Source organism: Scyliorhinus torazame, chromosome 29, assembly GCF_047496885.1.
Source record: "Scyliorhinus torazame isolate Kashiwa2021f chromosome 29, sScyTor2.1, whole genome shotgun sequence".
NCBI lineage: Eukaryota > Metazoa > Chordata > Chondrichthyes > Carcharhiniformes > Scyliorhinidae > Scyliorhinus > Scyliorhinus torazame.
This window is the reverse complement of record NC_092735.1, coordinates 41,752,679-41,777,833: the sequence shown is the minus strand read 5'-3', so window position 1 is coordinate 41,777,833 and position 25,155 is coordinate 41,752,679. Positions and strand designations below refer to the sequence as shown.

The 25,155-nt window shown below is 49.2% G+C and overlaps 1 protein-coding gene across 1 annotated transcript in view; it reads right to left on the bottom strand.

Moving 5' to 3' along the window:
* The window catches only part of LOC140404110 (glycogen [starch] synthase, muscle-like), a 122,336-nt gene that overhangs the window by 67,852 nt on the left and 29,329 nt on the right, over positions 1–25,155 (bottom strand). The window contains exons 8-12 of the mRNA XM_072492530.1: positions 20,989–21,095; positions 18,230–18,289; positions 15,560–15,638; positions 12,240–12,353; positions 9,524–9,650 (exon numbers count right to left, since the gene is read on the bottom strand). Coding sequence (XP_072348631.1) covers positions 9,524–9,650; positions 12,240–12,353; positions 15,560–15,638; positions 18,230–18,289; positions 20,989–21,095 — 487 coding nt within the window. The remainder of the gene's footprint in view (positions 1–9,523; positions 9,651–12,239; positions 12,354–15,559; positions 15,639–18,229; positions 18,290–20,988; positions 21,096–25,155) is intronic.

Sequence of the window (25,155 nt, the reverse complement as noted above, 5' to 3'; positions counted from 1 at the left end):
CGAGAGGAAGTGGAGGGGAGGATTCTGGGAGGGAAAGGGGGGGGGGTGGTTCTACAGATCATGGGCGTCATTCATTTACACTTTCGGGGATTGGATGGCATTGAATATTAGCGGGGGGGCCTTGCGAGAGGGACTGTGTGTTAATGGTGACTGTGGGTGATTCCTGACTCCTTTTTCTTTTTTCTTTGGTGTTTACGTTGACATGCAGGCTGTTGTTTGGGGGTTTGGCGGGAGGATGGATTGTCGTTGTCAATAAGGGGATTGACATTGTATTCATTACCATTTATTGTTCGTTGGTGGGTGTAAATTTTAAAGAAAATGTGAAAAAGGAGGACAAAAATATATTTTTTTAAACAGTGATTCTTACACCAAGGGTCCGATTGTCCCCAGAGGGAGAAAGGTTCCCTCGCGAGCGCGTTTAATCGTGTGTTCCCATCGCTCGCAGTGCCCAGAAACACATGACTATCAATGTGACTCGTGTAGACTGAGGGGCCTGAATGGGGAACACGGAGCCGAGGCCACACACAGCCCTGGTCGCCGGAACTCCCCGTTGTCGCGAGAGGTCGGGACGCCATTTCTAAATAGTGCCCCAATCTCCAAGGCCCCCAAAACAATCCCAACCTCCTCCCCACCCCCAGTCTGAACACAGTATTGGAGGGTCCCTGCAACACTGTTTATTCAGCATAACAGCAGTATTTACACAGGACCCAGTTACACATCTCAGGGTCCTCACCCCTTTCTCTCAGCTGCTACAACAGCTGACTGGTTATTCTATGTGTGGCACGGTAGCACAGTGGTTAGCACTGTGGCTTCAGAGCTCCCGGGTCTCAGTTCGATTCCCGGCTTGGGTCACTGTCTGTGCGGAGTCTGCACGTTCTCCCCGTGTCTGCGTGGGTTTCCTCCGGGTGCTCCCGTTTCCCCCCACAAGTCCCAAAAGACGTGCTGTTAGGTGAATTGGACATTCTGAATTCTCCCTCCGTGTACCCGAACAGGCGCCAGGGTGTGGTGACAAGGGGGGTTTTCATAGATTATCAGTGCTGGGTAACTCACAACCCAATCAGTATTTCGGAACAATCATTCCCAGCTGGATCAGTCCCATGCAGGATGGGAAAAGTGGCATTGAGCCTCTGACAGTGATGGTGCCCTTTCCGCCATATTGTGCAGCAATTAGTCTCCATGCCATATCGCTGACTGGCGGGCAGACTCTGAGATGCCCACCCCTGCCGTCACCTCAGTGCTTCAATGATTCGCTCGCCGTATGTGCTGCACACAGCGAGCACATGGATTTCGCCTGGAAGTCACGGCTGCCAGGCCCAGGAAAGATTCTGCACCGCCTGTCACCCCACCCTCCCCTCACCCCCAGGCACCACCTCTACCCAACCCCTGGCAACCCCCCACTCACCCCTGGCAACCCCCCACTCACCCCTGGCAACACCCACTCACCCCCCAAGGTTGTAATGAGGTCAGAAATCCAAGTGTTGAAGGCTACAAATGGAACAAATCTTTACACACTGTTATTTCCAGAGAAGCACATTGTAAACATTCACCTCTTAGTCCAACAACCACAGTTCAATCTGTTCCTCTTTACAGAGTTATACATGAACCACTGGCTGAGGCCACTTCTTGAATACAATTAAATGTAATAGATAAATAATTGATATTGAACTACCTAGGAGGTTCACTCGATTGATTCCAGAGATAGCGGGTTTGTTGTATGAAGAGAGATTGAACAGTTTAGTGCTAAACTGTCTAGAGTTTAGAACAATGAGGAGAGATCAAATTGAGGCAGAGAAGACAATAAAAGGTAGACATGGAGAGGATGCTTCCTCTTGTGGAACATTCTAGAACGAGAGGTCACAGTCTCAGGATAAGAGGCAGCAAATTTAAACAGAGACGAGGAGAAGCAACTTCTCCCAAAGGCTTGGGAATCTGTGGAATTCGCTACCTCAGAGTGTGGTGCATGCTGGGACAGTGAGTAAATTTAAGGAGGAGTTCGACAGATTTAATTAGTAATGGGTTGAAGGGTTACAGAGAACAGGCAGGACGGTGCCAGCAGGAGTGCCCTGCCCAGTGCCCAGGGCCCAGTGCCCAGAGCCCCAGTTGCCCGAGCCTCCAGTGCCACCGAGCCCAGTGCCCATAGCCCAAGCCCCCAAGCCCAGTGACTAGGCCCGAGCTTCCGATCCCAGAGCCCCCTTGTCCCAGTGCCCCAGTGCCCAGTGCCCCTGAGCCCCCAAGCCGTGCCCAGAGCCCCCGAGCCCAGTGTCCAGGCCCAGCCCTCGAGCCCAGAGCCCCCGAGCCCAGTCCCCAGGCCCGAGCCCCCGAGTCCAGAGCCCCCTTGCCCCAGTGTCCAGAGTCCAGAGCCCAGAGGCTGAGCCCCCGAGCCCAGAGCCCAGAGCCCGAGCCCAAAGCCCAGAGCCCCCAAGCCCCAGTGCCCAGAGTCCAGAGCCCAGAGCCAGAGCCCCTGAGCCCAGTCCCCAGGCCCGAGCCCCCGAATCCAGAGCCCCCTCGCCCTAGTGCCCAGAGTCCAGAGCCCAGAGCCTGAGCCCCCGAGCCCAGAGCCCAGAGCCCAGAGCCCGAGCCCAAAGCCCAGAGCCCCCAAGCCCCAGAGCCCAGTGCCCCCAAGCCCCAGAGCCCAGTGCCCCCAAGCCCCAGAGCCCAGTGCCCAGAGCCCAGTGCCCAGAGTCCCCAAACCCAGTGCTCCCGAGCCCAGTGCCCAGAGCCCCCAAGCCCCAGAGCCCAGTGCCCAGAGCCCCCAAGCCCAGTGCCCCCGAGCCCCCGAGCCCAGTGCCCAGAGCCCCCAAGCCCAGTGCCCCCGAGCCCCCGAGCCCAGAGCCCCCAAGCCCAGTGCCCCTGAGCCCCCAAACCCAGTGCCCCTGAGCCCAGTGCCCAGTGCCCAGAGTCCCCAAACCCAGTGCCCCCGAGCCCAGTGCCCCGAGCCCCCAAGCCCAGTGCCCCTGAGCCCAGTGCCCAGAGCCCCCAAGCCCCAGAGCCCAGTGTCCAGGCCCAGCCCTCGAGCCCAGAGCCCCCGAGCCCAGTCCCCAGGCCCGAGCCCCCGAGTCCAGAGCCCCCTTGCCCCAGTGTCCAGAGTCCAGAGCCCAGAGGCTGAGCCCCCGAGCCCAGAGCCCAGAGCCCGAGCCCAAAGCCCAGAGCCCCCAAGCCCCAGTGCCCAGAGTCCAGAGCCCAGAGCCTGAGCCCCTGAGCCCAGTCCCCAGGCCCGAGCCCCCGAATCCAAAGCCCCCTCGCCCCAGTGCCCAGAGTCCAGAGCCCAGAGCCTGAGCCCCCGAGCCCAGAGCCCAGAGCCCAGAGCCCGAGCCCAAAGCCCAGAGCCCCCAAGCCCCAGAGCCCAGTGCCCAGTGCCCCCAAGCCCCAGAGCCCAGTGCCCAGAGCCCAGTGCCCAGAGTCCCCAAACCCAGTGCTCCCGAGCCCAGTGCCCAGAGCCCCCAAGCCCCAGAGCCCAGTGCCCAGAGCCCCCAAGCCCAGTGCCCCCGAGCCCCCGAGCCCAGAGCCCCCAAGCCCAGTGCCCCTGAGCCCAGTGCCCAGTGCCCAGAGTCCCCAAACCCAGTGCCCCCGAGCCCAGTGCCCTGATCCCCGAGCCCAGTGCCCAGAGCCCCCAAGCCCAGTGCCCCTGAGCCCAGTGCCCAGAGCCCCCAAGCCCCAGAGCCCAGTGCCCAGAGCCCCCAAGCCCAGTGCCCCCGAGCCCCCGAGCCCACAGCCCAGAGCCCCTGAGACCAGAGCTCCAAAGCCCCGAGCCCTGAGCCCCGAGCCCCTGAGGACCTCCAATGGCCTGGGAGACTCCAATGCCTGGGAGATTCCAATTGCCTGTGAGACTCCAATGCCTGGGAGACTCCAATGGCCTGGGAGACTCCAGGGGTGAGGTAAGTACTGCTTAACCACTTCCCTACCTTGCAGGTCAGCTGTTCGGGAGAGAGATCAGTTTTGGGAGCAGGCCTATTGGCTGACTGTAAATCAGGAAGGATACAAAGGGTGTGGCTGAAGTGCCTATAGAAACAGAGTGCTGGAGGCAAACAGAGTGTATCTGAGTTTGGGTAAGGCTGAGTTCGGGTAAGAGGGGAGTGACAAAAAAAAAAAAAAATCAAATTAATTAAGTAAATTAATTAACTAGTTAAGGGAATTTGGTGCTCACCTGAAGGAGGTGCAGAGAAGCAGAGCTGCGAGGGAGTCTCTGGAGCAATTACATCACAGCCAGCAGGTAAGTGATTGGCTTGTGACTGGTAAGTGATTTCTCTCTCTTTGACTTTCTTTTAGCTGTGTAGTGTAGTTCAAATTTAACTTCAGGTTTAAGTCATGGCAGGAGAGCTCAGACCCGTGTCATGCTCCTCTTGTGAGATGTGGCAAGTCAGGGACCCTTCTGGTGTCCCTGACTCCTTCATCTGCAAGAAGTGTGTCCAACTGCAGCTCCTGTTAGACCGCTTGACGGCTCTGGAGCTGCGGATGGACTCACTTTGGAGCATCCGCGATGCTGAGCAAGTTGTGGAAAGCACATTCAGTGAGTTGGTCACACCGCAGATTAAAATTACTGAGGCAGATAGGGAAAGGGTGACCAACAGACAGAGGAAGAGTAGGAAGGCAGTGCAGGGATCCCCTGCGGTCATCTCCCTCCAAAACAGATTTACCGTTTTGGAAACTGTTGGGGGAGATGGCTCACCAGGGGAAGGTGGCAGCAGCCAGGTTCATGGCACCGTGGCTGGCTCTGCTGCACAGAAGGGCGGGAAAAAGAGTGGCAGAGCTCTCGTGATAGGGGATTCAATTGTAAGGGGAATAGACAGGCGTTTCTGCGGACGCAAACGAGAATCCAGGTTGGTATGTTGCCTCCCTGGTGCAAGGGTCAAGGATGTCTCGGAGCGGCTGCAGGGCATACTGGAGGGGGAGGGTGAACAGCCAGCTGTCGTGGTGCATATAGGCACCAACGATATAGGTAAAAAATGGGATGAGGTCCTACAAGCTGAATTTAGGGAGTTAGGAGTTAAACTAAAAAGTAGGACCTCAAAGGTAGTAATCTCAGGATTGCTACCAGTGCCACGTGATAGTCAGAGTAGGAATGACAGGATAGCTAGGATGAATACGTGGCTTGAGAGATGGTGCAAGAGGGAGGGTTTCAAATTCCTGGGACATTGGGACCGATTCTGGGGGAGGTGGGACCTGTACAAATCGGACGGTCTGCATCTGGGTGGGACTGGAACCAATGTTCTCGGGGGGGGTGTTTGCTAGTGCAGTTGGGGAGGGTTTAAACTAATGTGCCAGGGGGATGGGAACCGATGTAGGAAGTCAGTGGGGACAGAAACAAAAGGCAGGAAGGGAGAGTGTGTAAAGCATGACCAGAGAAAGCAGGGCAGAGAGCAAGGAAAGTCTACATTAAACTGCATTTATTTCAATGCAAGGGGCCTGACGGGCAAAGCAGATGAACTCAGGGCATGGACGGGCACATGGGACTGGGATATTATAGCTATGACTGAAACATGGCTAAGGGAGGGGCAGGGCTGGCAGCTCAATGTTCCAGGGTACAGATGCTATAGAAAGGATAGAACAGGAGGTAAGAGAGGAGGGGGAGTGGCGTTTTTGATTAGGGAGAACATCACGGCAGTACTTAGAGGGGATATATCCGAGGGTTCGCCCACTGAGTCTATATGGGTGGAACTGAAAAATAAGAAGGGAGAGATCACCTTGGTAGGACTGTACTACAGGCCCCCAAATAGTCAGCGGGAAATTGAGGAGCAAATATGTAAGGAGATTACAGATAGCTGCAAGAATAATAGGGTGGTAGTAGTAGGGGACTTTAACTTTCCCAACATTGACTGGGACAGCCATAGCATTAGGGGCTTGGATGGAGGGAAATTTGTTGAGTGTATTCAGGAGGAATTTCTCATTCAGTATGTGGATGGACCGACTAGAGAGGGGGCAAAACTTGACCTCGTCTTGGGAAATAAGGAAGGGCAAGAGACAGAAGTGCTAGTGAGGGATCACTTTGGGACAAGTGACCATAATTCCATTAGTTTTAAGATAGCTATGGAGAATGATAGGTCTGGCCCAAGAGTTAAAATTCTTAATTGGGGCAAGGCCAATTTTGATGGTATCAGACAGGAACTTGCAGAGGTAGATTGGGGGAGACTATTGGCAGACAAAGGGACGGCTGGTAAATGGGAAGCTTTTAAAAATGTGTTAACCAGGGTGCAGGGTAAGTACATTCCCTTTAAAGTGAAGGGCAAGGCTGGTAGAAGTAGGGAACCCTGGATGACTCGAGATATTGAGACTCTGGTCAAAAAGAAGAAGGAGGCATATGACGTACATAAGCAACTGGGATCAAGTAGATCCCTTGAAGAGTATAGAGATTGTCGAAATAGAGTTAAGAGGGAAATCAGGAGGGCAAAAAGGGGACATGAAATTGCTTTGGCAAATAATGCAAGGGAGAATCCAAAGAGATTCTACAGATACATAAAGGGGAAAAGAGTAACTCGGGACAGAGTCGGGCCTCTTAAGGATCAACAAGGACATCTATGTGCAGAGCCACAAGAGTTGGGTGAGATCCTGAATGAATATTTCTCATCGGTATTCACGGTGGAGAAAGGCATGGATGTTAGGAAACTAAGGGAAATAAATAGTGATGTCTTGAGAAGTGTGCATATTACAGAGGAGGAGGTGCTGGAAGTCTTAAAGCGCATCAAGGTAGATAAATCCCCGGGACCTGATGAAATGTATCCCAGGATGTTGTGGGAGGCTAGGGAGGAAATTGCGGGTCCCCTAACCGAGATATTTGAATCATCGGCAGCCACAGGTGAGGTGCCTGGAGATTGGAGAGTGGCGAATGTTGTGCCCTTGTTTAAGAAGGGCAGCAGGGAAAAGCCTGGGAACTACAGACCGGTGAGCCTAACGTCTGTAGTAGGTAAGTTGCTAGAAGGTATTCTGAGAGACAGGATCTACAAGCATTTAGAGAGGCAAGGACTGATTCGGGGCAGTCAGCATGGCTTTGTGCGTGGAAAATCATGTCTCACAAATTTGATTGAGTTTTTTGAGGGAGTGACCAAGAAGGTAGATGAGGGCAGTGCAGTAGACGTTGTCTACATGGACTTTAGCAAAGCCTTTGACAAGGTACCGCATGGTAGGTTGTTGCAGAAGGTTAAAGCTCACGGGATCCAGGGTGAGGTTGCCAATTGGATTCAAAATTGGCTGGACGACAGAAGGCAGAGGGTGGTTGTAGAGGGTTGTTTTTCAAACTGGAGGCCTGTGACCAGTGGTGTGCCTCAGGGATCGGTGCTGGGTCCACTGTTATTTGTGATTTATATTAATGATTTGGATGAGAATTTAGGAGGCATGGTTAGTAAGTTTGCAGATGACACCAAGATTGGTGGCACAGTGGATAGTGAAGAAGGTTATCTAGGATTGCAACGGGATCTTGATCAATTAGGCCAGTGGGCCGACGAATGGCAGATGGAGTTTAATTTAGATAAATGTGAGGTGATGCATTTTGGCAGATCGAATCAGGCCAGGACCTACTCAGTTAATGGTATGGCGTTGGGGAGAGTTATAGAACAAAGAGGTCTAGGAGTACAGGTTCATAGCTCCTTGAAGGTGGAGTCGCAGGTGGACAGGGTGGTGAAGAAGGCATTCGGCATGCTTGGTTTCATTGGTCAGAACATTGAATATAGGAGTTGGGACGTCTTGTTGAAGTTGTACAAGACATTGGTACGGCCACACTTGGAATACTGTGTGCAGTTCTGGTCACCCTATTATAGAAAGGATATTATTAAACTAGAAAGAGTGCAGAAAAGATTTACTAGGATGTTGCCGGGACTTGATGGTTTGTGTTATAAGGAGAGGCTGGATAGACTGGGACTTTTTTCCCTGGAGCGTAGGAGGCTTAGGGGTGATCTTATAGAGGTCTATAAAATAATGAGGGGCATAGATAAGGTAGATAGTCAACATCTTTTCCCAAAGGTAGGGGAGTCTAAAACTAGAGGGCATAGGTTTAAGGTGAGAGGGGAGAGATTCAGAAGGGCCCAGAGGGGCAATTTCTTCACTCAGAGGGTAGTGAGTGTCTGGAATGGGCTGCCAGAGGTAGTAGTAGAGGCGGGTACAATTGTGTCTTTCAAAAAGCATTTAGATAGTTACATGGGTAAGATGGATATAGAGGGTTATGGGCCAAGTGCGGGCAACTGGGACTAGCTTAATGGTAAAAACTGGGCGGCATGGACTGGTTGGGCCAAAGGGCCTGTTTCCATGCTGTAAACTTCTATGATTCTATGATTCTAATTAAGGGGCAATTTAGCGTGGCCAATCCACCTACCCTGCACATCTTTGGGTTGTGGGGGCGAAACCCACGCAGACACGGGGAGAACGTGCAAACTCCACAAGGTCAGTGATCCAGAGCCGGGATTGAACCTGGGATCTCGGCACCGTGAGACTGCAGTGCTAACCACTGTGCCACCGTGCTGTCCTTTCGCCAAAGATAATGGAACCCATGAAGCTGGCTCATCCCTCTGAGCACACTATCTTTTTGCCACTGGCTACATTTTTAGCTGACTTCCAAACAGAGCGGGCAAGTGGCTTTGTTTCCTTCAGGAAGTCGGTCCGTTGAGTTGTCCGGATGTTCAGCATCAACAGGGCAAAGCTGTGATTCTGTTCCCCAAATCCCAAGGGGTCACATTACCCTGACCTTAGATTAACAAAAGAGATGCCACTTCCTCAATGCAGAGCTGGTTTCTGACAACTAACACCCCATTGTGAATGGGAATGCTCATTTCAGGAGAGCTGCCATGACTCTTATATTACTGCTGTCCAAGGTGTTCCCACCACATCATAATGTCAGTCCAAAGGTCAGCTCAACCTTGAGTCATTGGGTTTGGTTATTTAAGGACATCTGTGCAAAACCCCCCTCCCAAAAAACACAGCCCTTTTGGCTGGAGGTAGACTCACAACTTGTTCACAAAATTACTTGTTGCAAAGTGTCCCACCCGAAATTCTGCCTTTGTCCCCTTTCCTTGTGCTCCTGACCCTTTTAGCAACTTCAGCTCTTTAGCTCTCGGAGAGCCTGCGATTTCTCACTCTCTGAAAACTATTGCACACACTATTCCCATTGGAGTCCTCCCATAGTTGTTACACTTACTTTTGCCTGCAGACAACAAGTTTCTCCCAACAGTACAAGCCCAACCTTTTTGTGTAGGTTTACGCTGTAATTACACCATCAGTACAGGGACTCACATTATTTCAATATATTTGAATGTGGAGCCAGATGGTACAATGCTGTTTCCAGGGAGCGTTTTAAGGTGGAGCACATCTTGAACAGGACGTTGGGACGTGGGAAGTACATGTGCGCACCTGTAGAATGTTCTTGGTTGACTTTTCCAGAAATAATGGAGACCACAGATAGTCTGTGAACATTTTCCCAAACATGTTGGCTCCAGCAGTTGCAGCAGGAAATAATTCCTCCACCAAGGCTTGTGGCACACAACATTTCCACTTCCCAACTACAAGTCCAGTTGAAGTGCTGAGCATATATCACTGCACTCACCTGGTGTATAGCCCCATGGTTCGTAGTATGAAGGAAATACCCCCAAGTGACAGCCACGTACAAATTCTTCATAGTCCAGTGGAAGCAGTGGGCTTGTGGAACTCAAGAATTCCGGATGGAAGATCACCTAAACAATGGGAAAATGCTTATTCCTGGATCCTTCAGACTGAACAAACCCATCTGTGCAGCACGGTGGAGGAGCCGAGGTCCTCCAAACATCAGCAGTGAGAAGTTGGGATATTCCCAGAAACAAAGTGACAACTTCAGTGGAATGAGATGGAGCAGAATTCAGCTGGAAACTCAGATGATCGGGTCGGACAGATATTAATTGTCTTTCACCGTTTCCTGTGCGGTTTAACGGTTCATTTTCCATTTAGAGTGGAAAATGCTTGTGAGTCAGAATGCCACTTCAAGGCAGTGTGGAGTTGCTTGCCATGCTGATATGGAATGAAAGCTCAGGTTCCTCAGATTTTCCTTCTTACATCAGAGAACCCTGGGAAGAAATGCCTAAAATTCCAAATTTGGTGAAAAAAGATAAACAAGATTTTCCACTGTAAATCTCTGAACCTATGTGAAGATCAGAAATCACCAACACACAGGCAGAATGTAGTGTGAAGGGCTCTGGGGGAAATACAGTGAGCACGAAAGTGGCAAGACGAGAATGATCATTGCAACATATGAATTAGGAGCAGTTGGCCACTCGGCCCCTCGAGCCTGCTCCACCATTCCACAAGATCATGGCGATACAATTGTGCCCTTAACTCCACATTCCACCCACCCTGTAAACCTTTGACGCCCTTCTTAGTCAAGAATCTATCTCCCGCTGCCAGAAAACATTCAGTGACCAGGGGCACTTCTCTGCCGGCGGGATTCTCCGTATTGCTGGTGCGCGGGGGGTTCCAGTCGACATGAGGCTGCCCCACAACGAGAAACCCCGCTGACCGGCCGGCGTAACGGAGAATCCCGCCGGCGGGTCGGGGCAGAAATGTGGCGGGGAATCCCGCCCCTGATGTTTGTGAAAAGAAATAAATTGGTGAAGACATCTGTAGGTACCTTACTGTCACAAACAGGGGATTTATATTTTGGAACAAAGAAATGGCTGAGCAATTAAACACACACTTTGGTTCTGACTTCACAAAGGAGAATATAAATAACTATACCAGAAATGTTGGGGAACACAGGGTTTAGTGAGAGGGAGGAACTGACAGAGATCAATATTAGTCGAGAAATGGTGTTGGGGAAATTGATGGGATTGAAGTTTGATAAATCCTCAGGGCCTGAGAATCTACATCCCCAGATACCTTCACCGTGCCAGACACAGATGGGGCAGGTGTGAGGGGTTGGGGGGGAGGAGGGGGGGGGGGGGAAGGGTGGTAGGGGGACATGCAGCGCGGGGCCCACAGTGCCAACCGGGCCCACCGTGTAGCCCATGGAACCTGGTTGGGCACCGGAGTATGCGCCATGCTAACATGTTGGCTTTTCACCCCCTGCAGACAATGGCGTTTGGAGTTCGACCAGCAATGCTGGCCGTGGTGGTGGTCATCGCAGCTCTGGAGGATGCCCTGTGGCCTCGTCAGTGTGAGTCGCTCGGAGAGGAGGGGGAAACTGCAGCAGCGGAACAGGCTGCAGAGGAGGGGGCAGCAGAGAGGCAGGTGGCAGACACACAGGCTGGAGGGCCGGCTGCTCAACAGGCCGAGGAGGAGGAGGTGCCAAGGAGGTGCCACATGAGGCCTCGTGTTCGGGTACCACCTGTCATTCGAGGACCTGCCGGACCGGGTGTGTCGTCAGAGACTCTGGTTGAGCAGAGAGCCAGTGCGACATATCTGCCAGGTAATGACACACCTGGCACAGCAGAGAGTATGGGGGAGGACACCCGCTCCTGGTGACCATTAAGGTGACGGTCGCCCTGAACGTCTACACAACGGGGTCCATCCAGTCGCCGAGTGGGGACCTGTCTGGGATCTCACAGACCTTTGCGCACAGGTGCATCCACACCGTCACGGAGGCCCAATATGCCCAGGTGGATCAATACATCCATTTCGATGTGGACGGAGCCGACCAGGATGCCCGGGCTGTGGGGTTCGCTGACATCGCTGGGATGCCCCAGGTCCAGGGGGTGATAGAAGGGATGCATGTCGCCCTGGGGCACCTGCGGATAAGAGGCCGCTCTACAAAATCCGTAAGGGGTACCACTCAATGAAAGTCTGTGACCATCAGCTGCGGCCAATATGCGGGCAGTGTGCATGACTCCTTCATCCCGGCATACTCGACGATCCCTGAATGTTCGAGGGGCACCCCTCCCCCAGCTGAGGGGGCTGGAGACCCCCGTACTTGTCAACCCCCAGGTTCTGATCGGAGATGGTAACGCAGGAGGGTCCATGGGTCCAGCAACACGGTGTTTTCCATAAAGAGCAGCTCGGTGTGGAGATGGAACTGGTCGGCCTGGCAAAGTGGGTGGACCGTGTGACAGAAACCGCACAGCACTGTGTCAGAAAGGCTTTGTTGTGCTTACCTCAAAGTCTCTGGGGAACTGAGGTCTGTGTTGTGGTCTCAGTCACTGGAATTTCAAAATGGGAAGAGCTCTTTTCCATAACACGAGTATAATGTTCAGTGATTAACACAAAATTCACTCAAACATTTTGGAGTGGACACCTATTGAGGTAAGACTGAAAAGGTCAAGCGAAGAACACATTCTCCACTCAGTCCTGTTCCTCACCTTCACTCGGTCATTCGGATGGTTGAACAGGCCGATGCGTCGGATTGTATTCAGAATTGGATCTGTAGAGTCATCCAGCATGTTGTGTGTGCAAATCGGAGGCAATGTGTGTCGCTGCAAATAGAAAAAAGAAACACAAACTATTGAACTTTATTCCAGAGATTTGTCAAATCTGCCAAAGATAAAATACAAACAGAAATGTTTCAGGGGCAGGAAGAAGTCATTCAGCCCCTCGAGTCTGTTTTGCTTTTTAATTAGATGGTAGTTGATCGGTACATCAATCCCATGCACTCAACTTTGATACATGTTCGAAATGTTACAAGGGACAGAGTGACTGAGCTTTTGGATATTATGAACTGATCAGAGAGCCAGCATAGATTTGTAAAGGTTAAGTCAAGTCTGGTTTTATATCTTTGTGATGGTAAATGGTGTGGTGGATAAGAGTTTCTGTAAATTTTAATTATAATGACCTCCAGAGGGCATTTAACAAGGTTCCAGAAAAAGGGACGGTTGGGAAAAATGTAATTCCAGGAAATAGGGGATTAGTTCGCTTGCAGGAGACATAGTAGGATACATCAATTGGTGGGATGGTTTTGATACTCAAGGGATACTGTTGCCTCAGCTCTTCATTACATTTATTTGAAGGAATATGATGGATTTCCCAGGTTACTGGTTACACTAAAAGGAAAGTAAAATACTGCAGATGCTGGAAATCTGAAATAAAAACAGAAATGCATGAAAACTACAGCAGATCTGGCAGCGTCTGTGCAGAGAGGATTTGAGTACAGGAGCAGGGATGTGTTGCTGTTATTATTCAGGGCCTTGCTAAGATCACACCTGGAATATTGTGTGCAGTTTTAGTCTCCTTAACTAAGGAAGGATGTTCTTGCTCGCGAGGAAGTGCAGCGAAGGTTTACCGACTGATTCCTGGGATGGCGGGGCTAATGTACGAGGAGAGATTGAGTCGGTTAGGATTGTATTCGCTGGAGTTCAGAAGAATGAGGGGGGATCTCATAGAAAACTATAAAATTCTAACCGGACTGAACAGGGTGGATGCAGGAAGGATGTTCCTGATGGTGGGTGAGTCCAGAACCAGGGGGCACAGTCTGAGGATACAGGGTTTAGGACAGAGATGAGGAGAAATTTCTTCACCCAGAGAATGGTGAGCCTGTGGAATTTGTTACCACAGGAAGTAGTTGAGGCGAAAACACAGCATTTGGGATGAAGGGGATGAAAGGAGATGGAGAGAAGGCAGGATTGGGATATTGAGTTAGATGATCAGCCATGATTATAATTAATGGCGGAGCGGGCTTGAAGGGCCGAATGGCCTCCTCCTGCTCCTATTTTCTATGTTTCACAAAACTTAGAAATGTAGAAAACAGTGAGGAGCATGCGGCCAGGTTTGACAGGATGATGTTAGGATTAGTGTAACGGGAACACAAGACATGAAACTTAACCCAGAGAGATATGAAGTGATTTGTCTCTGCAGCCAAATCCTGCAGAACCCTGGAGTAGGCTGGCAGCTCTCAGCATTTGTTATATTTTTATCCCTTAAGTTTCTCCAATACTTTTTCTTTGTTGATACTATTTTCCCAATTTTCTCACTCTTTTTAGCCCCTAATTTACCATTTAGGAAGGACGTCAAACCCTTAATCCAGAGGAGATTTACTCCAATGGAATTCCATCATAATGTTTGCGGATGACTGCACAATGTTCACCATTCACGACTCCTCAGATAATGAAGCAGTCCGTGTCCAAATGCAGCAAGACCTGGACAATATCCAGGCTCGGGCTGACAAGTGGCAAGTTACATTCGCGCCACACAAGTGCCAGGCAATGACCATCTCCTACAAGAGAGGATCTAACCATCGCCCCTTGACATTCAATGGCATCACCATCACTGAATCCCCCACAGTCAACATCCTGGGGGTTATCATTGATCACAAATGGAACTGGACCCAGCCACATTAATACTGTGGCTACCAGGGCAGGTCAAATGTTGAAATTCTTATGACGAGTAACTCACCTCCTGACTCCCCGAAGCCTGCCCACCATCTACAAGGCACAAGTCAAGAGTGTAATGGAATACTCTCCACTTGCCTGGATGAATGCAGCTCCAACAACAGGGGACATGGAACAAATTTAGGGCAGCACGGTAGCATTGTGGATAGCACAATTGCTTTACAGCTCCAGGGTCCCAGGTTCGATTCCGGCTTGGGTCACTGTCTGTGTGGAGTCTGCACATCCTCCCCGTGTGTGTGTGGGTTTCCTCCGGGTGCTCCGGTTTCCTCCCACAGTCCAAAGATGTGCAGGTTAGGTGGATTGGCCATGCTAAATTGCCCTTTGTGTTGGGTGGGGTTACTGGGTTATGGGGATAGGGTGGAGGTGTTGACCTTGGGTAGGGTGCTCTTTCCAAGAGCCGGTGCAGACTCGATTGGCCGAATGGCCTCCTTCTGCACTGTAAATTCGATGATAATCTATGATAAACACGCAAGAAGCTCAACACCATCCAGGTCAAAGCAGCCCCGCTTGATTGCTCCCCCTTCCACAAACATTCAAACCCTCCACCGCCGACATACAGTGGCAGCCGTGTGTACCATCTACAAGATGCACTGCAGTAACTCACCAAGGTTCCTTGGACAGCACCTTCCAAACCCACGACCACTACCATCTAGAAGGACAAGAGCAGCAGATACCTGGGAACCCCACCACCTGGAGGTTCCCGTCCAAGTCACTCACCGCCCTGACTTGGAAATATATCGGCTAGTCCTTCACTGTCGTTGGGGCAAAATCCTGGAACTCCCTCCCTAACAGCACAGTGGGTGTACCTACGCCTCAAGGACTGCAGCGGCTCAAGAAGGCAGCTCGGCACCACCTTCTGAAGGGCAATTACGGATGGGCAATAAATGCTGCCCTAACCAGCAGTGCCCGCATCCTGTAATTAAATTTTTAAAAAGCTGTAGAGAAGATGTAACTGTCTTTAGAGAAGAAAGGGTTTGTGGGAGATTGGACATCGATCTCAGAATAATATAGGATGTTGATAGAGTAAAGAAAGATAAATCTGTTACAATAGCAGGGGATCAATGCAATGGGAAGACTATTTAAGGTGATTGGCAAATGAGGTGAGGTGAAGAGAATTGATTTGATGCAGTAAGTTATGGTTTTAAACGCACTGCCTAAAACAGAGCAAATAGCAATTTTCAAAAGGTAATTAGAATACAACTTGCTGGACTGTGGAGAAAGGGCTGGGTGACAGGACTAATAGACAGGCCTTGTTTTCTCTCCTAACCTTTGAATATCTTTTGATAAATCGTTCTCACCTGAGTAGACAGCAGGGCTCTCTTCATCATAACCAAATCCTCTTGGTCAATCATTTTATTCACTTCTGGTAACTTTCCACTGTACTCAAATAAAAAGAAAGAGACATTGAATGAGATGTCCATTCAGGCCAACAAGCTTGTTCCTTCCATGCACCCTTTGAGAGATGGAGAGAGAAAGGAAGCTGAACTCCATTTGTTATTGTGACAGGTGCCATGGTGGTGAAGCAGCTTCCAGGCCTAACTGGATTGGTGATTACCCACCTGTCCACCACATTCCCTACAACCTGCAGAAGACAATGTCGTCACCTTCTGAGCGACCACCTCTGTCCATACATATCCCGCCATCTCAAACCGTTTTCCCAATCAGATAGGTACACAGCTCATCTTGAATTTGTTTTCAATTTTCATAGATTATCATAGAATTTACAGTGCAGAAGGAGGCCATTCGGCCCATCGAGTCTGCACCGGCTCTTGGAAAGAGCACCCTACCCAAGGTCAACATCTCCACCCTATCCCCATAACCCAGTAACCCCACCCAACACTAAGGGCAATTTTTGACACTAAGGGCAATTTATCATGGCCAATCCACCTAACCTGCACATCTTTGGACTGTGGGAGGAAACCGGAGCACCCGGAGGAAACCCACGCACACACGGGGAGGATGTGCAGACTCCGCACAGACAGTGATCCAATTTATTTCTATATTTGCATTTGATAAGTGAGCATGAGATAGTTAGATACCATTGACAGTTAGAACAACTTGCACTAAAGTCCAAGATGCATCACAGACAAAACCTGACGTTAAGACCAATTATGAGCTGTAGCTAAACGTTTGGTCAAGGAGGTGAGTTTTAAGGAGTGTTTTAAAGGGAGCTACAGAGCTAGAGAGGTTTAAGAAAGGAATTCTAGTGTTTAGGCTTAAGTGGCTTAAAGTTGGATAAAAGCAGAGCGAGATACATGAGGGCAGGAGAAGACGGGAACAAACGTCTGGAACGGTTGACAGGCTTGAGGAGGGTACAGAGGAGGAGGTGTATCGAGACCGGCAACTGACGTAGATTTGCAAACGCAGAGGTGAGAGAAGAACAAAACTTGTACAAGATGTCATAAGGCAGAATAGAAGCAAGTTCAATGAGCCAAACGTTCAGGAGCTTGAAGATTGGGAAGCCTCAGCATTAATCCTCAGAAAGCCAGATTCAAAGTGAGATGGGTGGAATTTACCTGAGTCTGCAAAAGCTGGCATAATTGCAGGGGGGGTTGGGGGGGGGGGGGGGGGGGGAGTTGGGAGAATCAGGAAGAATACCCACATCGGATTCCCAGCATCGGGGAAAGAGTCCCCAATTAAATTGAAGCTGGGAAGGGTCCAATCTGGGAATACCGCCCACCAGTGGGATGCCAATTGTTGACTCACTTGATACCAATGAGTCCAAGGGAATTTAGTGATGGTTTAAGGATTCCATAGAACTCATCTGGCTCTCCCCTGCCTCTTTGTCCATCGCATCATCAGGGACAATCCTCATTCACAGAACTCAGTGTCTGCTGAGAACCAGCTGTATGACCCCCATGGTGGCGGGTTTCCATCAGCAGGATCAGAACATCCCACCAGCGGGAACGGTCGGAGAATCCGGACAATTCCCGTACCAGCCTCCCCGAACAGGCGCCGGAATGTGGCGACTAGGGGCTTTTCACAGTAACTTCATTGAAGCCTATTCGTGACAATAGCGATTTTCATTTTCAATTTCACTATTTTACCTTTTCAGTAGCCTTATCTTGCCACCGATACACAATGATGTAAAACGGCCAGCTCTCGCTGCCCCCCCCCCCCCCCCCCCCCCCCCCGCCACGCGACATGGACCAAAATCCCAGAGAGTCAGGAAACCGGATTTTTCCCAGCCAGATGTCATTTCCCGATTTTCCCCACTCCTCGCTGGTGGCAAAATGAGATTCCCACCCAGGAATTTTGGAAATGTCATTTTAATAAATTTCACTATATTTAAATATGATTAAAGGACCTCCCTGCCACATGATCCCCACTCTCAGAATATTGAAATCTTGCCAACGTGATGTCATTATTTGGCAAGGTCACACTCTGATGGGAAACCCACGGTAATCCCTCCAAATTCGCGGCTGAGTTTTCAGACCAGGGCCGCAATTGTCCGCCTCGAGACACCGCTCCTCACTGGCATGGAGCTGTGGGTCCACCTCGGACTCCCAGCCTCCGGGGCAGATCTTCTCTGAGCCGTTTGGGTGGCTGTAGTGTGTGTGCGGTAAGTGGAGCGATTAAAAACAGCTGCAATTGCCAGGCTGCTTGCTGCTAACTCCGACCCCAGCGGTTAGATCGAAGGCTGACTCATTTCCATGAACTGACTCGCTCTCAAATAGCATCCCCAATGGGAATGCAAATCACACCTTATTCAGTCCCAGTGGCAATACAGTCTCTCAAATTGAGAATCCTGCTCGGTAACTTCAGTGGAAACATCCAAATTTGTACATGATCGAAATGAGTTTAGTGCAGAAAACTGGTGCAAAGTCAGTGTAAATCCAGGCGGATTACACCTAGATCAGAACTGAAGTCTAGGCCGTCATATAACAGAGATTTCTTACTTTAACTTGGCTCTAGTTATGTAACCTTATATTAATCTCCTTTTATCATTCATACATTCCAATACTCACAGCAGCAAGGATTCATACAGCTTCCTCCCAAACTTCTCCTTCACTCCATTTGCTGTGTCCCTGGAGGCAAAGAAAAAGCAGGAAGAGATTCGCAATCAAATAGCGTGAAGCATATCGGCAGTGAAAGGGTTAAAAGTCACACAAGCCGCTCGCTGCTAAATTCCCAAAGGCAGAAAACTAGTGATGAGAAATCAGTGATTTCAGCTCAGACTGTCTGCAGATACCATTCAAGGACATTTACTACAGTCATAAATCAATAAATAAATAATCTTTATTGTCACAAGTCGGCTTACATTAATACTGCAATGAAGTTACTGTGAAAAGCCCCTAGTCACCACATTCCAGCGCCTGTTCGGGTACACAGAGGGAGAATTCAGAATTTGCAGCTGGTACGGGTACGGGAATTGAACCCGCGTTGCTGGCCTAGTTCTGCATCACAAACCAGCTGTCTAGCCCACTGAGCTAAACCAGCCCCTGTCATTATAGGGAGGCCTTCGTCACACAGCTCGCACACAAAGCTACAATTAACACGGCAGCTGTAGCTAATGTGTTGCAATAACACACAGGACAATGGAAAAGGAGTAATGGTATATCACTGCTTCTTTATCACGTTCAGCAGTTATTAGATAAGTAGAGATGAATATCTCCTTGGTGATATTATAATTATTGCTCTGAATTTTCTACGAGCGGGGAGCTGGCAAGTCAGCTGGTGAATGTTTACCCCCCTCTGCCAAACACGCCTCCCTGATGAACTCAATGCATTCCATGCTCTTTTTAAGCAGGAAACCAACAAACCGTTGTCAACTGCCCCAATAGCCTCGGACACACCTATACCTCCCGTCACAGCCCCAGAGGTTCAATTGTCCTTCTTGAAAGTGAAGTCACAGAAAGCAATGGATCCTGACGGAATCCCTGGCCGTGCACTCAGACCCTGTGCAGACCAGCTGGCGGGTGTGTTCGCAGACACGTCAAGTTCTCCCTACTCCATTCCGAGGTTTCCACCTGCTTCAAGAATCCCACCAGCATACCGGTGTCAAAGACAAACCAGTAAATGTACCTCACGACTACCGTCTGGTGGCTTTGACATGGACCATTATGAAGTGCTTCGAGAGGTTGGTCATGAGACACATTAACTCCAAAATCCCAGAATGCCTAGATCCACTGCAATTCGCATACCGCCACAACCGGTCCACAGCAGATGCCATCTCCCTGACCCTACACTCATCCCCGGAGCATCTCGACAACAAGGACACCTAGACTGCTGTTCATTGACTACAGCTCCGCCTCCACCAAGCTCATATCAAAGTTCCAAAACCTAGGACTTGGCTCCCCACTCTGCAACTGGATCCTCGACTTCCTGACCATCACACCACAATCAGTAAAGATAAACAACAACACCTCCTCCACAATAGTCCTCAATACCGGGATCCCCCAAGGCTGCGTACTTAGCCCCTACTATACCCCCTATACACACACGACTGCGTGGCAAAATTTGGCCCCAACTCCATCTACAAGTTTGCTGATGACACGACTGTAGTGGGTCGGACCTCAAACAACGATGAGTAAGAGTACAGGAGAGAGTTAGAGAACCTAGTGGCATGGTGTGACGACAACAATCTCTCCCTCAATGTCAGCAAAACTAAGGACATTGACTTCAGGAAGTGAAGTATCGTGCACACTCCTGTCAGGGCTGACGTGGTGATGGTTAGCAGTTTGAAATTCCCAGGTGTGCACATCACCAACAATCTGTCCTGGTCCACCCACGTCGATGCTATGACCAAGAAAACACAACAGTGCCGGTACTTACTCAGGAAATTAAGAAAATTCGGCATGTCCACATTGACTCTTGCCAGTTTTTACAGATGCAGCATAGAAAGCATCCTATCTGGCTGCCTCACAGCCTGGTCTGGCAACTGCTCGGCCAAGACCGCACTACAGAGGACCACCTTAAAGGCTGGTGAGATTGACTCACTTTATTACATTTTATATAGTTTCCAATGGCAGTGGGCATGCATTCTCAAAATTTCTTGTCCGCTAATAATCTTGGGCGAAATTCTCCCCCAACGGCGCGATGTCCGCCGACTGGCGCCAAACACCCCCCCCGCTCCCCCCCTCCCCCCCCCCCACCCACTCCCACCCGCCCTAGCCTTGAGTACTACAACACCCAAATACACAGACAAATAGAAGCAAGGTGAATGTAAACAACTATAATCTACTTGTAACCAACCTAAACAAAACAAGAATTCTAATCTCATTACCTCAAAAACTATAATGAGTTGCAACCAACCCTTCAACACCACTCCCCTTAGGTTAGCAGGGAGGCTCCCAACTAGAGTTAAGACAAATGACCTCCAAATCTACTCCCTGAAAATGGGAAAGGATTCCCCAAATTCTCAATCTGGATAGATGCAGCTCTACTTACTTTTCCTGTCACTTCCCGCATCCCAAACCCTCCTCCTATCAAACAAAGAACTGATCTGATCAACTTTACAGAGGGAGTGCTTTCAATAATCAAGTCTGCAGATAACAAAGGCTTGAGTGAGGGTTCCAGCAGTGGATGGGCTGAGGCAATGGTGAAATCAGGCCATGTTACAAAGGTATAAATCCTGTGGCAGTATAGACGCACCAACCACAGGAGATATGACTGAAGCAGTTACACATTTGCTTCCTCATGTACATGGCTCTGAGTTTACTTGGTTGCAATTGTCAGTTTTTTTGCTTCATTTACCTTGAGAATTCTTACCACTGTCGCCACTCACCACAGCTGTTTACGAACTGCTTGCCCTTTCAATGTCTCCACATTAAAGTTGTTGGTGCGTGCAGGCATGATGAAGAATGCGATCACTGTCATACGGCTTTGTTGAACCTGCAACAAAAAAGATATTTTTAAAGTGCGTCATCCTCATAAAACTAACAAGAGATGAAGAGATATCATTGCTAGAAATTAGGACAAATTTCACATACAAATCAGCAGTCTCACTCTTACTGAGGTGCCAGCTACAACAAAATAAAAGATAAATGCACTGGGAGGTATGGACAGGTGACATTTATTTCTCTGGGGTCTCCATGAACAAGAACACTTGGCAGACGGAACAGAGCTCACAATTTATCAGCAGGTTCATTTTATTTCACCTTTTGCAAAATGTATTCATGGGATGATGTCAGTACCAGTGGCTAGGCCTGTACCTATTACCCATCTGTAATTGTCCATTCAGTGAATGGTGATAAGCTGCTTTCTTGAAACACTGCATTCCATTTGGTGTAGGTACACCCATAGAGCTATTAGGAAGAGAGTTCTGAGACTTTGACCCAGGGACAATGAAATAACAGTGATATTGATGAATGTGATATTAAATAGTTACTTTAGAGATATTAGTTACTGTAATGTAGATAGGCTGGTCTGATTTTATTAGTTTACAGACAAAGGATTTCAGAATGCATGGCAAAGCAAGGGGGAGGGGTGTCCAGCTATGGAGGAGAAAAGGATGCTGGGTAATAGGGGGCCAGAGGAAGGGAGGGGAAGTGAGCCAATGAGGATGTATGGCCAGGTCAGGAGGGGTATAGGATGACCTATGGGAATCATGTATGTGAAACTTGATGCCATTTGAATGTATCAGTAGAGATTTCTTTGTTCTACAGACTCACTCGATTCCAGAGGTACAGAAAGCAGGATGTGTTTTGTACCGCTGTGAACTGAGTCAGGCTTGCAAGTCAAATGAAATAACTAATGCTATACCTGCAAATCCATCTCGACTTTCATTGAGGCCAGACTGACGGGTAAAGAAATTTATATTTGTCAATATATTCTCAGTCATGATGGTGTTTGAGGGGAATTTTCAGGTGATGATGTTCTCATGTAACTGTTGTCCTTGTAGGTGGTAAAGGTTGTGGGTTTGGAAGGAGCTGTCGAAAAATCTTTGGAGAGTTATTAAGTGCATCTTATGGATCAACAAAATAAAGATGGAAGGTGATGTGTTGCAGCTGTAGCATGAGGACTGGTGGACAGCAGTGTGACCCAAAGCAACTATATCTGCAATAAGAGTGTGAAAGCTCACAAACTTTGACTCAGAGTTAGAGTTCCCCATTCCCTCTTGACCCTTGGTTTTCTAGTATTTCTGGGAGGTTTTCTTGTATCTTTCCCAGTGACAACAGACGTAAAGTAATTGTTTAGTTTCTCTGCCATTCTTTATTCCCCATTATAAATTCTCCTCTCTGTCAGTGATGGGCCCACATTTGTCTCTGCTAATCTTTTCCTGTTTACAAACCTAGAAAAACTTTCACAAGCACTTTTTATGTCTCACTAGCTTACTCTCATTATGTTTTCTCTTTTTTTATTACTTTCTTGGTTCTTTGGTGATTTACAAATTACGACTTGTTTGGGCAACTTTATCTAAATCTTCCATTTCCCTTGCTAGTTCCTCAATAAACTAATCTCTAAAACCAGACTGTATACATTCAGGAATTTGTTTTTCACAGTATTAGTAATAATTTGTTTTTCACAGCCTGTACATAAAGTCCTCAAAGATGACTGTATTGACCTTGTCACATGCAACCTCAATTTCCTGGGGGTCATGTGGGTCCCAACGACATAGGTAGGACTAAGAAAGAGGCTCTGCTGAGTTTGAACAAATACACTAATGAACAGAATCACAAAGGTAATAATTTCTGGATTACTTCCTGGGCCATGAGCAAATTGAAATTGGGTAAATAAGATCAGAAATTTAAACTTGTGGCTCTGTGTGGGAGAACTAGGTTGCAACACATAGAGTGCTGTCATCAGTACTGGGAAAAGAGGGAGCTGTACCATCAGAGCAGACTTCACTACAACTGCATAGGGGCCAGTTTACCAACAAGTCACATAACTAGGACTGCAGAGATTCTTTTCAGCTAAATAGTGAGGGGGAGGTTTCATCGAATGAGAAAGGGCAAGGCATAGGTTTTAACTGCTAATGCCTATCTAGTTAAGGGTAGCAACATGGGGAATGATAACCACAACATAGTGGCACAGTGGTTAGCACTGCAGCCTCACAGCACAGGGACCCGGGTTCAGTTCCAGTCTTGGGTCACTGCCTGTGCGGAGTCTGCACGTTCTCCCCGTGTGTGCGTGGGTTTCCTCCGGGTGCTCCGGTTTCCTCCCACAGTCCAAAGATGAGCAGGTTAGGTGCGCTGGCCGTGCTCAATTGCCCTTAGTGTCCAGGAATGTGCAGGTTAGGTTACGGGAACATGGTGGGGCAATGGGCCTCGATGGGGCGCTCTTTCAGAACATTGGTACAAACTTGATGAGCCGAATGGCCCCCTTCTGCACTGCAGGAATTCTTTGAGAGGAAGGGACAGAGTATTGTAGTCGGCTATTTACAGCCTGATACAAAATGGCCACGCAAAGAAAGGACACTACTGTGGCCTGATGGGAAATGTGACTAACTTGCAGCAGGAAGAAGTGACCCATGTGATTTACCACAAATGTCTTTGACTTTACAACCGGCCATAAAGAGTCAACTGGATACTGGACAATAAATGTCTTCATGAGAAAGGCTGACCATGATGAATTAGCAGGATGGAAAGCAACATATGTCCCCGATACTAAACATATCCTAATCGATCAAATGGACAGGGAAAAGGAAGGAATTACTAAAGTAATCAAAGACAATGGGTGGGATTCTCCCGCACTTGGCGGGACGGCCCGACGCCGGCTCCAAGAGCAGCGCGACCCACTCCGGCGTCCGGGGCTAGGCGGGCACCGGAGGGGTTGGCACCGTGCCAAAGGGCCGGCGTGTTCCTGCGCATGTGAAGGGGGGTTACTCTCCGCGCCGGCCATGGCGGAGCCCGATAGAGGCCAGCACGGAGGGAAAGAGTGACCCCACGGCCCAGGCCTGCCCGCAGATCGATGCACCCCGATCGCAGGCAAGGCCACCGTCGCCCCCCCCCCCCTCCCCCGGGCCGAATCCCCGTGCACCCCCCCGAAGACCCCGCTAGACAGCCGACAAGCCAGGTCCTGCCGTGATGGAGAATCGGCGGGGGTTCGGTGAATCCCGCCCAATGGCTCTAAGGGCAGGAATCCTGCAATAAACCAATTTGAACACAGACTCTTGCCTGTCGTGCTGCAAAGAAGAAATACGACCCGAGTGAGTCACAACTCTTTGAACATTCCGACCAGAACAAACAGTGATTGGTTAGTGTTGTTCTGTGAGTGCATAACTGGGAGTGCCAGCGAAATCTGGATGAGGAGAGACAAAATGATTTCATCAGCGAATCTTCGGGGAACAACATTACAGAAAAAATCTCAAGCTAAAGATTGATGAAGTCCCAACCCTCTCTATGTCCAGCCAGTGCAAGCAGGTAGTGGAGCCCCGACAGGTCAACTAGATAACCATTAGTAGTTAAAATCTATGCTTGCTGGTAGACTGGTAGACTTGGACTTAAAGGGGAAATAGAAGCACTTACGTGTGTGACACAGTGTAACAGAATCAGTCTTGTAACAGTCATAAGTCTTGAAGTTTTTACATTTTCTGAATAAAGAGGTGATTTGATTTGAAGATGAAGTTATTGTGTCTATCAATTGACTGGAGTAAGGATCCTGGTCAACAGCATAGAAAAACTGGGAACTGAATATTCAAGGACATATTCAAAAGTTAGGAAGAAAGGAGGTGCAAAATTAAAGATGACAATTTCTTATATTCATCACACATGATCACCCTGAAGGAGATTATTAAATACTTGAATTTAAATATCACCAGCTGCCCTGGTGGAATTTGAACTTTGCCTCTGATGCATTAATCTCGGCCCCTAGTCTCATGATTTGTACGAGGGGCCACTAAGTACTGCTACACCTCACTGGCTGTTCATTCTTCACACTGACGTCTCTCAAGAGCTTCAGAGGCAATCATGATACTGTCCTCAATGTTTTGATACTCAACACAGACTAAAGA